This window comes from Eutrigla gurnardus, assembly GCF_963514095.1.
Source record: "Eutrigla gurnardus genome assembly, chromosome: 13".
Lineage (NCBI taxonomy): Eukaryota > Metazoa > Chordata > Actinopteri > Perciformes > Triglidae > Eutrigla > Eutrigla gurnardus.
In genome coordinates this window covers 6,807,071-6,820,334 of record NC_139936.1, presented here as the reverse complement: position 1 = coordinate 6,820,334, position 13,264 = coordinate 6,807,071, and the positions used below count along the sequence as shown (strand labels likewise).

The 13,264-nt window shown below is 40.1% G+C and overlaps 1 protein-coding gene across 3 annotated transcripts in view; it reads right to left on the bottom strand.

Annotated features, from left to right (window-relative positions):
- Window positions 1-13,264, bottom strand: part of edil3a (EGF-like repeats and discoidin I-like domains 3a) — a 93,452-nt gene that overhangs the window by 35,284 nt on the left and 44,904 nt on the right. For all 3 annotated transcript variants that reach the window (XM_084025630.1, XM_084025631.1, XM_084025629.1), the window contains one exon: window positions 8,938-9,051. In XM_084025630.1, the coding sequence (XP_083881756.1) occupies window positions 8,938-9,051 (114 nt within the window). The remainder of the gene's footprint in view (window positions 1-8,937; window positions 9,052-13,264) is intronic.

Below are 13,264 nucleotides of genomic sequence, written 5' to 3'. Positions count from 1 at the left end.
GCACATCAAGAGCATTTTAATAGACATAAATACCTGTGGTGAAAGGAGTTCTGGCTGTTTACTGTGCTGCAAAACAACTTCTTTGTGTCTCCAATTTACAAACAAACCCTATTGGGAAATTAAATACTAATAGAAAACACATAAGTAATGAAACATAAGAAGAAACAGATGGAAAGAGGTTGTGGATCCAGACGGTGTATTCAATAAATATGAGAGGACTTGACTTCGTCAAACATAATATACGTTTTTATTGCAGAAAATTGAAAGCAAAAACAAGTCACTGCTCCCTGAATGTGATTTTCATATTTACACACCAAAGTTAGCTCAGGATGGATTCAATTTTGCTGGGATTTGCACGTCAATAGTTTACCTTTAATCGTAAAATGACTCTTAATTGAGGACTCAGGTGTGCCAAGAAAACAACCTCAAAAGTCCAACTGGGGTTGGATTTTTGTTCCAGACAGCTGCGGCGTATCATCGTCAAACGTGAATCAGGTGTGACTGCAGGTCCTCAGAATCCTTCAGCCTGATTACAGTGTGTTATAGTGTTGTGGAACAGAGATTGTGAATGAGATTGTGACTCCATTGGATAGCATTCAACCCTTAAGTTGTAATAAGCAATTTATTCGCTTAAAATCAGCTTAGAAATTGGTTTTCCATGCTGTGAGATTTGAAGAAAAACAAGCAGCTGAGAGGTGAGACAAAGTCAGGATGCAAAGACCGCTGCATCGCTTATTCTGGCCATGCAGCATCGCAGTTGTATTTACTGTAAGATGTGACGTGTTAGTCACAGATGTTTAGGCTTTAATTAGTCAAAGTCGAGCATAAAGTTGGCAACAGAATGTAAGGATTTATAGCCAAGCATTTTTGTTTTTTTGTGAAACAATCTTTCCCTGTCATCAGGATTTGCAATGATATGAATACTGTGTAGTTCTGCAGCTACCACCTTCTCAGCTATGTGTGTCTCTATAAAAGTGGCTGATTAATTCAAAGATGAACATCCATTGCAAAATACACCGAAGATAAAGAGTCTAGTGAACAGGAGGAATTTACTGGATGTTTAGACGTGCTGTGCAATGACATGGTAGTGTGTGCTGCACAGAGAAATGACCTGAGATTGCAGTTTGGAACGTGCAATTCTCTGTCAGAGTTGAAAGTGATGTGGTTAAGCTAAAACCCCAAATGCGCTGCAAAATATAATTTTACTGACAGCAGCAAACAAGTAGTCACAGAGGAAGCAGTGTGTGCATTTTTCTTTTTTACTTTGCAAATGTATTTTCTGAATGGAGTGATGGTTTTGTATTACAGAGACGAAACGATTATTACTGATGCTGATGCTTTAATTTGAAGACGATTACATCGGGTTTATGGGAGGTGTTCCTCCTACTCTGGGCTTGGTGTTTATTGCTAATGACAACGGGGATAAAAACGGGTGTGAATAGTAAAACAGATGACAGTTTGTGAACACATGTCTGCTGTTAGCGCGTCGACTGGTCAGAGATGATTAAACAGCCGGGTTTAGGAGCGTAATAGGGTTGGGGGAAAGCTGAGGGGAGGTCGAAGAGTCCCATAAGTATGAGGACACATCAAGCACAAAGTCCAGCCAGAGGCTCTGCTCACTCTGCTCACTCATGCTGCCTGAACTGTAAGTGTCCGTGTAAACCAGCCTTCAGGGGAAGCCTGGAGCAGCGGTCACCCGAAGGCTGTGATGCCTTCACCGTTTAAGCTAAACCACTAAGCATTTCCAATGCAGGGCTGACAGACACACACACACACACGCCAGCAGACAATGAAGCTGGCGGCTGTGTGTGTGTGTGTGAGAGAGAGCTGTGAGAAGACTTTCACCACAGAAGAAAGCCAAGAGTCAGAGAAGAATGGAACAATGAAAAGAGCCCCAGCGCAGTTTATCCAGCTGCTCAAACCGAGGGGCTCCAGGCAACGGGGAGGCAGGGAGTAATGTCTGAGGACGGTCTGTGGGGATCGACCGGAGACTGGGAGAGAGCAAAGACTACATCTGTGTGTGTGTGTGTGTTTTTAACTGACAGAGATGTGTTTATAAATTCCACTATGGTAAAACACTCTTGCCTGACTAGTTCTTCCTTGTGTGTGAGTCATTGCTTCCAGACTGATGCGAGGATGGTGTAGGTGGATGCTGTGGCCTACTGCTGAGGCTAAGACAACCTTCACATTATCTGATATCTATATTCCAATTCCTCGAATTTGTCAAGTTTTTTTATACTTAGCCTAATTAGTGGAACATTAGTTTCTATAAATGACTAGAGCTAATTTCTCTTCTATATGTCACTAATTGTTTATTATGTAAACAGTCCATTTTCTTGAAATTACAGTTGATTATGTTCGTATGTTAACAGTTCCATTCCATTGTGAACAAGAAGTATTAGATCATTGCAAACCAACATGTTGGTAACATTAAAACAAATATATATTATACGCTTATTCAGCCACATCACCAACTCCATCCATCCATCGTCTACTGCTTATCCATCCAAAGCCTAATGCTCACTCCACATGAAATGCACCTCCATTACATGGCTTCCAGCAAGCTTTCAGTGAGAACAATGGGTTCAAAATAGAATCAGAGATCCGTTTTAACCGAATATTCTCTGGTCTAGGTCTCCTGTCTGTGAGGAGAATCTCCATCATACTCTGGAAACTCGAGAGCAGAGGATATTAATGGTTCTGTGAAACACAGGCGATGCTTTGGAGAGCGGGTTGAAGGTGAATGGTCGTTCTGGCAAAAGCACCGCAATGTGGCACCTCTTCTCAAAGCTTTTCAATAGGGCCATCATAATTCAGACAGTGTATTAATATCTGTTGCATTTTACCATTCTATGACTAGTCTTATAATTTAGACACCATGAATATCTGTGTATAATAGTGGCTGTCCTCACAGAATATAAACATTGCCAAGGAGGTGATTCATCTGTCAATGAGACATAATTAAAAAAAAATGAAATTAAGAAAACCAACACTCACTAAATATTACACCACCAAAGAAATGGCACAATTCATTGGATATGTTTTCTCATTGAAGATAAATAAGAGCTTACAGCCAACGCTACAACTACCAGAGAAAAAGTCAGAGGATGAGAGTTTCCTTTGGGCAATTACACACGTCTATAAATGTCAAACCAAGGGGTGTTAAGTGACTTGAGGGGGAAATCTCTTTCTCTCAAATGTAAAAAATATTAAGTGTCCAAATCAATACAGGGAGCAACACAACATCCATCATGAATCCTAACTTTGTTAGGGACCCTGTGGGCTAACCCTGGCATGTCAGCCTGATTTAACGGCTGAAAGTAAAATGGAATTTACTTTTCCCTCGGTACGACCTGACATTAATGTAGCGTCACCACGGTACCATACGTGTTTTCATGTTGCAGATCTCATGGAAAGGTATTCTATGTGAACGTTGTGGCAGGACACCGACGCAGTCCTCCTCACCTTGCAGCAATGAAAGGCCAGTCTTAACGAGCTGCCTGCCAGTCGTCCGTCAGGGCGGGCGGAGGCAGCCGGCCCCCGGGCCATGGCCTGCTGGCCCCCTGAGCATACATCAGCCCTTGCGACAGCACACATCACTAACGCCACCACTATGGTGATGTGACAGCTGAATCCATCTCCCACAAGCCCTACCTACAGCCTAAACAAATTAGAGCCCCACTGAAATGAATGCCAGTGCACCAATACTAATGAGAGCATGTGGAGGAAAGAGGGGATGAGGAAAAGAAGAAAAAACACAGGAAACAGATGTCGGCCACCATGTACGACGTTGGCTCCACAGGTGAGACTGAGACGTGAAGTGAACCTGTATTACAACTGGGTGTATGAGTGTGTCAGTACGCTCAGTTATGCAACAGAAATGTGTAATGCAACAATCAATATTTAAAAATTACTATAAACTATCTGACAATAAAATAAACAATCAAAAATACATGTTTTCATACAGATTATAGCCCAACTGATACCGGACTTTTGAGGCTGATAATGAAAATTATATTTGTAGGTCAGAGAAAAGCGTGACATTTCTAACACAGTTTCTGTATTAATAAGGTTTATTTTCATATGCGACTGTTAATTCGGCTCGCAATGCTCAGAGACAGTTTCTGTGTCTGCTCCATTTTCTCTGAGATAATCATACAAATACACTGATAAGCTACTACAAACAATATAAATGATATATTATATATGATAAAAGGATTTCATTCTGGTAAATGATAAGTCCATCCCATGCTTTTAACTTTCCTCCCCTTTCTCCCTGCTGTTCTCCCGGATTCCCCTCCCAAACGTCAAAATCCGTCCACTATATTTATTTGAAATACTTTTTGATTGGGTTTTTTTTTTATTAGGAATTTATCCCACATATTCTTCAGTTGTGTCTAAAGAGAGAGCGAGCAACACGAGCAGACCCACACGGATTTAGATCGAGATCAAGGTTGAATTATGTGAAACACTAAAAACATTTATTTTAGCTTAAATGCTGGTTCAGACCTAACAATGGTAATTCACTGGGTTTGCTGAGCGGAATAAGTGGTTGGGAGAGAGAAGGACGCAGAGAGGAGGAAGATAAATAGAAAAGGAGACAAGCTGAAATTACTGAGAGAGAAAATCAAGACCTGGGAAAGTCAAGAAGAGAAGTCGGTTAAACAGACTTTATTATCTATTTGCTGTTTTCCGACCTGATCACCCACCTGGACAAGAACGGTCAGGAGAAACTTACACTGCTATTCAATGAATCCCTCAAAGATGCCTGGGAAAGAAACAATGGCTACGTTCACACTGTGAGCCTTTGTCTCTCAAATCTGACTTCTTGAACGCACTTTGGGGCATGTGAGTGTTCTGGGTACTGTCAGAAATAGTGACTGTCAGGACAAGAGATATAAAGATTGGTCTCGGCAAACAGAAATTAAAACGCCAGTGATACATCTCAGCCCTCAGCATGGTCTAAGATGAACTTGAGGTCATGGAAACGCAGGCTGAAACAGTGAAAAGCCAGAGCTTCCATCATACTGCACTTTATTTGATACATGGCTGCTGGGTTTTATTTATATTTCATTTATGTTACAGGGTGGGAAGTTAGTTTAAGTGAATCTCGGTCTACTTGAATGGATTTCGACTTTGCTCAAGGCAGATGGTGCGAAAATCATCGTAGCCTTAAGAAGCTTTTGTAGAAACGGGGCCCTGAACAGACTTCACCTTTCCTCAATATCGGCTCTTTAACCGACCATTTAACCCGTATTAGAGTCTGAAAGAGTAGAACGTCTCTGGACGAATACCGTGGGAACAATCCGAAATGTGCTTCAGCAGAAAGGCTGAGGCGGCTTCTGCTGACTGTTATCACACTGTATTTTGTGCCTTCTTGTATATATTATTGAGGTTTATGTTGGCAAGCGACAGATATGATTCTTCTGCTCACTCGGCTGGCTTTCCATTGGATCGTGGGAATCAGGGACGTCACGAGGATTTAAAGACAAAATCTTTGCGCTTGCATCTTTTTAGTACTGTATTGGAACTACACAACAACCAGTAAAGAAGTCAAGCTAGGAACACGTTAAAAGCAACAGACATTGTCTTCTTCCATTCTCTTCTGTTGAACAAAGAGTAACTGTAATGTTTAGACACATTAAAGCTGCATGCTTAGAACCTGATTATGGTAATTTGTCTTAAAGTGATACCATATCTAATTCCTCTCCCAATTAGATAAGCTGCAGGTCTAGAGAATGTCATGTAATTACACCAATTACTGTCCTGAAGATTGGTTCAATCAGAGTGTGATTCTGCTCTGTAATGTTTCTGTCATGAAGTACACAGTCGAATAAACCAAGACTGATTTTAAAGGTCGCAGTGAAATCTGACAACATAAATATGAACTTTACCCAAATAACTGTATTTTGTATGTATTTATTCTGTATTTATTACAGCAAAATGAGGATAGTGTCTGTAAAAAAGAAAAGAAAAAATTACAAATAGGCTGGCTTAACAGAGATGATTAATTCTAAAATATATTCTTTCTACAGACTATGATGCTATAATCCTAAAACTATATGTATACCTTTTCATCAGTATGAGATTAGAGAAATTACAGATGACAAAATAAAGAAGAATAAAACAAAAAAAAAAGGCCTAACAACGTCACTTATGGGAACAATACCGAAGGCACTGGAATTATTTGGATAAAATTGGATAATCACCGAAAAGACAGACAAATGGCCAAAGCTCACTGCTGCCTTCACATCATTCTTTTCTTGGTACGGCCAAAAAATGTGCTGCTGCTTAATCTGCAACAGCCAATGTGTGTGCAGGACTTGCCCACACACACAACGTGGGCTGAAGGAAGAGTCAGAGGAGATGACGAGTTCTTGCATAAAAGTAGATTCTGTGCGTTTTCCATTGCCTGCCTGTATTTCTTATGATTGGGCTGCAGCATATTCAACCAAAAATACATTTAAATAGCAAAGGCAGGATTTCGATTTCGATTTAAAAGTGGCATTCCACCATGTTTACACATGAAGTCCACTTTACTTATCACAAGTAATGCTAGCTTGTGATGAAGACGTTTGATGAAAAAGTTTTCATCAAATCTGAGAAAATAACAATGTCATCATGGTGATCTCAGCCCTGGGCTTTAAGGCCAAAAATGTTTGGCTGTGTTACAAAGTGAGCATGTTAAGTTTGTTAAGGGTGTAATGAAAGACGCTATTGAGTTGCATTATGGGAAATGTACGTATCAACCTTTTTGGAAATTGGTTTCAACAAAATGATTAATTGGAAGCGCAACTACATTTGTATCACTTATTATATTATGAATATTTTTCTTTGTTACGATTTTGTATATTTTTGCCTTTGGTGTGGAAAGTGATGGTGATGGTGTGGGACTTGCATTTGCTCCTGTTTATCCAGTCAGGCTGTTATTTTTGACATAAAGCAGCCTTGTCGGGAAAAATACAGTTCAGTCAGAATGTATTAGGAGTATGATTTGACCAGCTACACTCCAGTACACTGGATTTCAAATGTAACAAAACAGAAGCAAGGTTATAGTATAGGGTATGCTGTGTGTAGGACTTATTTCCCTTTTCACCCTCGGGGGGTTTGTATAAAAAGGGCTCCACATTTTACACAGCTAATCTGTTGTGGTTGTAAAGCCCATCACATGAAAGCTGTGAGTCGGCACTTTAACGCCACGGTCATTGTTAGATTTTAAATCAGACCCAAAACAAACAGAATACTTATGTTACTTACTTATGGGGCAACTTTGCCTGTCTGAATTAATGGTTGTAAAATATCCATCCATTATCAATCATCATGCATAATCATTCACCATGCACACAGAAAGTGTGTAGACCAAGTCCCCTCTTGCTGTGAGGTGACACCATGGAAATAAGCATCACTGAACAAATAATGGAGCTTAGCATATGTTCAATCAGCAAGACTAAATCTCTCTACACCAACGTCATCAGGCTCTACTTCCTACTCGTACATTTATCTCTGCTTTCTGTCTCATTTCTGTTCATAAAACCAACGAGAGCAACTTGCGCAGCAATGTCACTCTTCCCAATGCAGACCTGAAAGTTCTCGAGTCTGTTGCTGAACAACTGCGCTGCACCTAGAAAACCTCAATTAATTTGGGAGAAGCGGTTCAGGGGTGGCTCTGGGCTCCGGATCCACTGATACATTAATCCTAATATGTTCCTAGAGTGAGCAGACCAAATCCCCACAACAGCATAATAAACACATGAGGCCACTTTAAGCTCTCCAGCGTCTTGCAGAAAGAAAGCTTGTGATAAGACGGAAGCACTCTCTCGTCCTACAGCCACTGGGCAAAGAAAAAAAAAAAAAAAGAAAAAGAAGAAATGAGGGCTTGCAAGCACAAAGTGGCCTTGATTAAACAGCATTCAAATGTTTATTTTATTTTTTTATGCTTAAGGGTTTATTGTGTTTGTCTGAACATGCAGAATGTGAGTTATTTTCTAGTTATTTGTGCTTTATACGATAAAAAAAAAAAATACTTAATGACATTTACTGGGCTGTGTATACCCTATATTGCATATATTTATGATGTCTTAATTCAGAAAACATTTATAATGTGTGTGCACTGTAGGAAGAAAGAGGTGGCGGCCGGTAGTTCCCATGCGCATTGCTTCCTGCATGCCCATTGGTTTGTTTATTACTGGAGTTATTACTGGAGCATGTATGACATATGACAGATGCACTCATCAACATCAGCGAAGGAAGCGTGGGGAATTGATTAAGATCGCCTCGTCCCTGTGTTGCATATTAACAATAAATTATCCTTTTTTATATATTTTCTCACAGAATTCTGACTTTAGAACCCAATTTATTTTTTTCACACGTGGGTCTAATCCTCTTCCACCGTTTAGAGTATTATGAGTTTTTTGTTTTTGTTTTTTAGAAGAAACAATAAATGATTACACTGGGCTTGCAATATCCAAAAAATATAATTTCAGTTTCTATGTGCATTTTCCCTGGAATCCATTCAAACTCCCAAAAGTTGTGTGAGACTTACAATTAACACATTCTCAAATCAAATATTTTCTAAGATAAATTGCTTTTCCAACGTCAAATATTGCAATGCCCTACTTCCCTTCCACCCATCTGACTCTACACTTCACTAACAAAACCAGCCAGCATACTGTGTGAACAGAATTAAATTGTGGGCTACATGTAATCCACAAATAAACCCTGTAATAATGTTAAACGTGGCTATTACAAAACACAAAGCAAAGAAATGTCCTCAAAACTTGCAAAATCAAATGTCAGCCGCCATCCACTGAAGCATGCACAGATATTCTTTATGGGAATCACCAGCAAGCAGTTTGTTATGATGCTGCTGTTAAGAATCAATGAACAGTGGTAAATGAATTGAAAGACAAACATAAAAGAAGGAACAGGAACACTTACTGTATTGACAGTTTCTCCCCATGTACTCCCCGGGGCATTCGCAGGAGTAGTTGGCAACCAGATCTGTGCAAACGCCGCCGTTCTTGCATGGGTCCCTTTCACATTCGTTAATATCTGAAAGAAAAAAAGGTGCATTCATTTATTTGAAGCAGAAGCGTAGGCAATTAAAAAGACCTCATCCTCATTAGAATGCATTGGTTGGGAGCATATATTGAATTTTCTCTGTTTGTTACTTGATTGTGTCTGCCCATAGAAGCTCTCACAAAGACACTGGTTCCTTGAAACCAATAAATCAAATAGCTCCTCGGGAGACCGTTAACGCTAGAACACAGAACCCACTTTTGAAATGTTAAGAACAACTCACCTAGTGAGCTCTCTTTGCAGTTTAAATCATTAAGTTACGTTCCAGTGTACCATTCTGGCTCAATCCTACATTTATATGATAGGCTTGGTAAATCTCCTCAGTCTCTTTATTAAAGAATCACAGAAACAGATGAGCAGAACAGACTGTCAATATAGTAAATTGTCAGAATTATTGCCGTCCTCGCTCTGTAATTGCTCTCTAAAATAGCTCTTTTCTGATTGATTCATCCAAGCAATTACAGAAGGTGACAGACTCGAACCCATACGCACTCTGTTCTATCATAGGTAAAGTTAAGGGAAATGGGATTACGGGGAGGGAAGGAGGAAAAGAGGGACCTTTTTGAACAATTTTGAACACTTTCTAATGATTTCCAAAATTGCCCGTGGCTGCTGCAAGACTTTTAATCCTCTAAAACATACCGGGAGTCATCTGTGACTCGTAGGTACATTTTGGCTTTATGAATATGTAACTAGGCTTGAGATTCGGGAAGTTTAAGAAAGTGAAACATGATTAAAAGAAAGTCTTTCACGGTGCTTCATCTCCCTGAGATTTTATCTATAATATATTTATAATAGTCAGTTGGGAACATTTGTAATATCTCAAAATCTATCTTTTCTTTTTTCCTCTGTGAATGCCCTTTATGCACCGGAGAAATACAGTCATGGTCTTCACACAGTGTGGACACTGAGGTACTGTGCCTGGAAGCAGTGGCATATTTAATCTACAGCAAAGAAGAAAGAAATGGAGTGAAATAAGAGAGAGAGAGAGAGAGAGAGAGAGAGAGAGAGAGAGAGAGAGAGAGAGAGAGAGAGAGAGAGAGAGAGAGAGAGAGAGAGAGAGAGGATGATAAATGTTTTGTGATTCGCCCAAAAACCCATGGAGACAACTATATTTGGGTGAAACGATGTTTGATGAAATTGAGCTGTAAAACCTTGCGCAGGCTGAACTAGAAACACACATCAATTTTTGTTTTTATTTGCCTGGGATGCATCAGGAGACATTTTGCCCTTGTGTCTGTCTGGACATGCAGAATTCTCTCGACGTCTTGAATGCCATCCAACACTGTTGTTTTATGTATTTTGTTATGAGTGAGCACACAGCCAGCAGGCTCAAGACAAGACCTGATGTGACCTTTAATATAGCAGCAACATTCTGCTTCAGATACAGTCGATGATATAGGGAGCACTGCTCGTACGGCCATTTAGTGACACACAGGGGGTGATAAATCAAAAGTACAGCATTTGAAATAAACAGCAAAACTGTGATGTGATTCAACTTCTATTATGTGTTTTAGCACTTCATTCTTGGGGAACTATTAAGCAGCATAAAAGGGTTGATTTTCACAGTTGGCTGTAAAAACACATCAACACACGACTATGCTGGACACAAAAACACTCAAGCAAACAGAAAAGGTTCCACTCGTCTGTAATCATAGTAGAACGCATTAATTATAACAGAGAAAGGAAACGTGTTTACCCAATTATTTTGCCTGTGAAGATTCACACACACACTGCATTTATTCTTATAATAAAACATCACTTTGCAACTGATCTTCATTTTAATAGTTTAACAAGCCAGCTTGTGTAACGATTTCTACAGTGGACAGAGACAAAAAAAAAAAAAAAAAACTAGCCATATAATTTAATGCAATACAACACACAGGCTCTGCCATAATACTACTCAGTGAAGCTTATAATGTTTTATGTTGAAACCATGCCAGGATGATGCTGATTCAACTCAGACTGTATTTAGGGTCACATTGGGGTTACTTAGCCATGTTTTGACAACTTACTGCAAAATACAATTAGCCATGGTCACTTGCAACAGACTAAAGTTTGAGTTAGGTCACTATTATACAGTATTTACTGAAGGGTGGATACAGTGAATACCATTTTTAATTACAGGTGCATCTTTTATTATGACAATCCCAGATACAATAAATATACTGTATACTGTACTCTTCCATACATACAATATCTCCAAAAAACGTTGAATTTCAAAATAAATGTGCTCGGTCTCTCACCGGTCCACTGGAGTGTCTTACTCCCTGGCTTTGCTCCTCTACTGCGATCTAAAGAGCGTCTCAGTGGGACAATAATGAGAGCAATGACTGGTGCTGTGTGGCGGAAACGAGCACTGGCCGTGAGCGCTAAATTGGCTTCGGTGTTGTCCGGAGAGCAGGAAGCGGCGCGCGTTGGGAGGGGGGGTCATCTGTGCCCTCTCCGCTGGGCTGCACTGACCTCTGCAGCACCTGCTGCAGCTGGACCAACGCAGAGCCCAGTGGATCTGCTTTCCAGTTCATTCAACAGTAACGCTGTCGTGTCAAATCTTGCACAACGAAGGACGTCCATGTGCCATAAAGCTGAGGCAAAAATGATGACATTCCTTTTTTTTACCGTTGTATCTGAGTGTTAATACTTCTGCAGATGTTAGAGAGTAAGAGTCAAGAGAACATTAACTTTAGTTATACAACATCATTTCTGCAGTCACAGAACACATACTATATTTGTAATGCTGTAAGAAAGATAGAAAACAATGGCTGTATGCATGTTGCATCTATTCTACCAGTCGTTGTCCTTAAAAGATGATGCAAACATTTAATTTACAGAGTTGATTTATACTAAAATAAGCATTTTATGTTCAGCTAGACTTAATGATATATGCAGTAGCATCAGGAAGCCTAAATCGGCCCCAAAACAACAACATAAATCACACAAATGATTGGAATAAATGCCCGCTAATAGCTTGTAATCCTCTCACACTTGTAAAGCCCCCAAACTTAATTAGCAGAATGAGAGGTAATGTCCCAGCAGTATTGCCCCGGCATCTCATCCTCTTCCTTCATTAAATTACAGTCAGATGTTGGGTAAATCTGGATAATGCCTTCTTTTCCCTCTGCCAAGGCGTTGTAAGCCACACAATTGGAGGTTAGTCAAGACTTTGTTTTGATGTGGAGACGTTGCGTCGCATCTCTCCATCTGGACTCAGTTTAGCCATCATGCACAGTTTCCCCTGGGGGAGTGTCATCGTATCTTATCTGCTTTTATGTCACGGCACCAGTGAACCCACACATGTTTGGTAAGCAAGCACTTCCTCTCGACATCTCTGTCTAGGGGACGAGGAATAGTGACTCTTTGACCTCTCTGGTCAGTGATCGACAGGAATGAAGTGGACAACTGGTTGTTTATACCTGCCACATAATTAACCCCTGACCTTGAACACTCGTACTTCCTTGGAAGTAATCATCCGATTTTCTTTTTTTTTTTATAGCAGATAAGTTTCCCCCTGGGACGTGATTCATGGCCGTACACTGCAGATGTTGAGTTTGATACTGAACAAGAAGAGGTTTGCGATCCACAGACACATAGAATGAATTTATCAGGACTGAAAAACACACAGCAGATGATTTACATTACTCGGGTGCTGGTCAGGCAAGGAAGGGTGTAAATCATTAGCTTATAAGCTCTGTGATGGAGCACTTTACTAAGGAAAACAAAAATGTATGAGAACGTCACGTCTGAGTGAGGATGAAGATCAGCTAGAATATTTATGTGGGCTCCGCATCAAGGACAACATATACAACAGCACAAACCCAACAGCACACGGTGATTTAGTGACCACACAGATACGTCTAAGGGAGCACAACATTGCATATGATTCAATGTTTTGCACACGGCACGCTATACACAGACACTGTATTACCCCATGGGAATACAAACGCATGTTCAATAGTGGAGATTTTGATATGAATGGTGAATCTTGTGCTGTCTGATCTTTGTTAGTTTTGGTGCAACAGAGAACCGTCTCCAAAGGGCAGAGATACACGAGCTATCTCGTACAGCACAGAGTGAGGGCTTTATCACCAGTGTAAGTCAACTACACAGTTTTATTACATGTCATATTGAATCTCACCTCCTCCTTGTGTGTGCTTCACATTCTTTCTTTTTTTAATGATTGAATGTC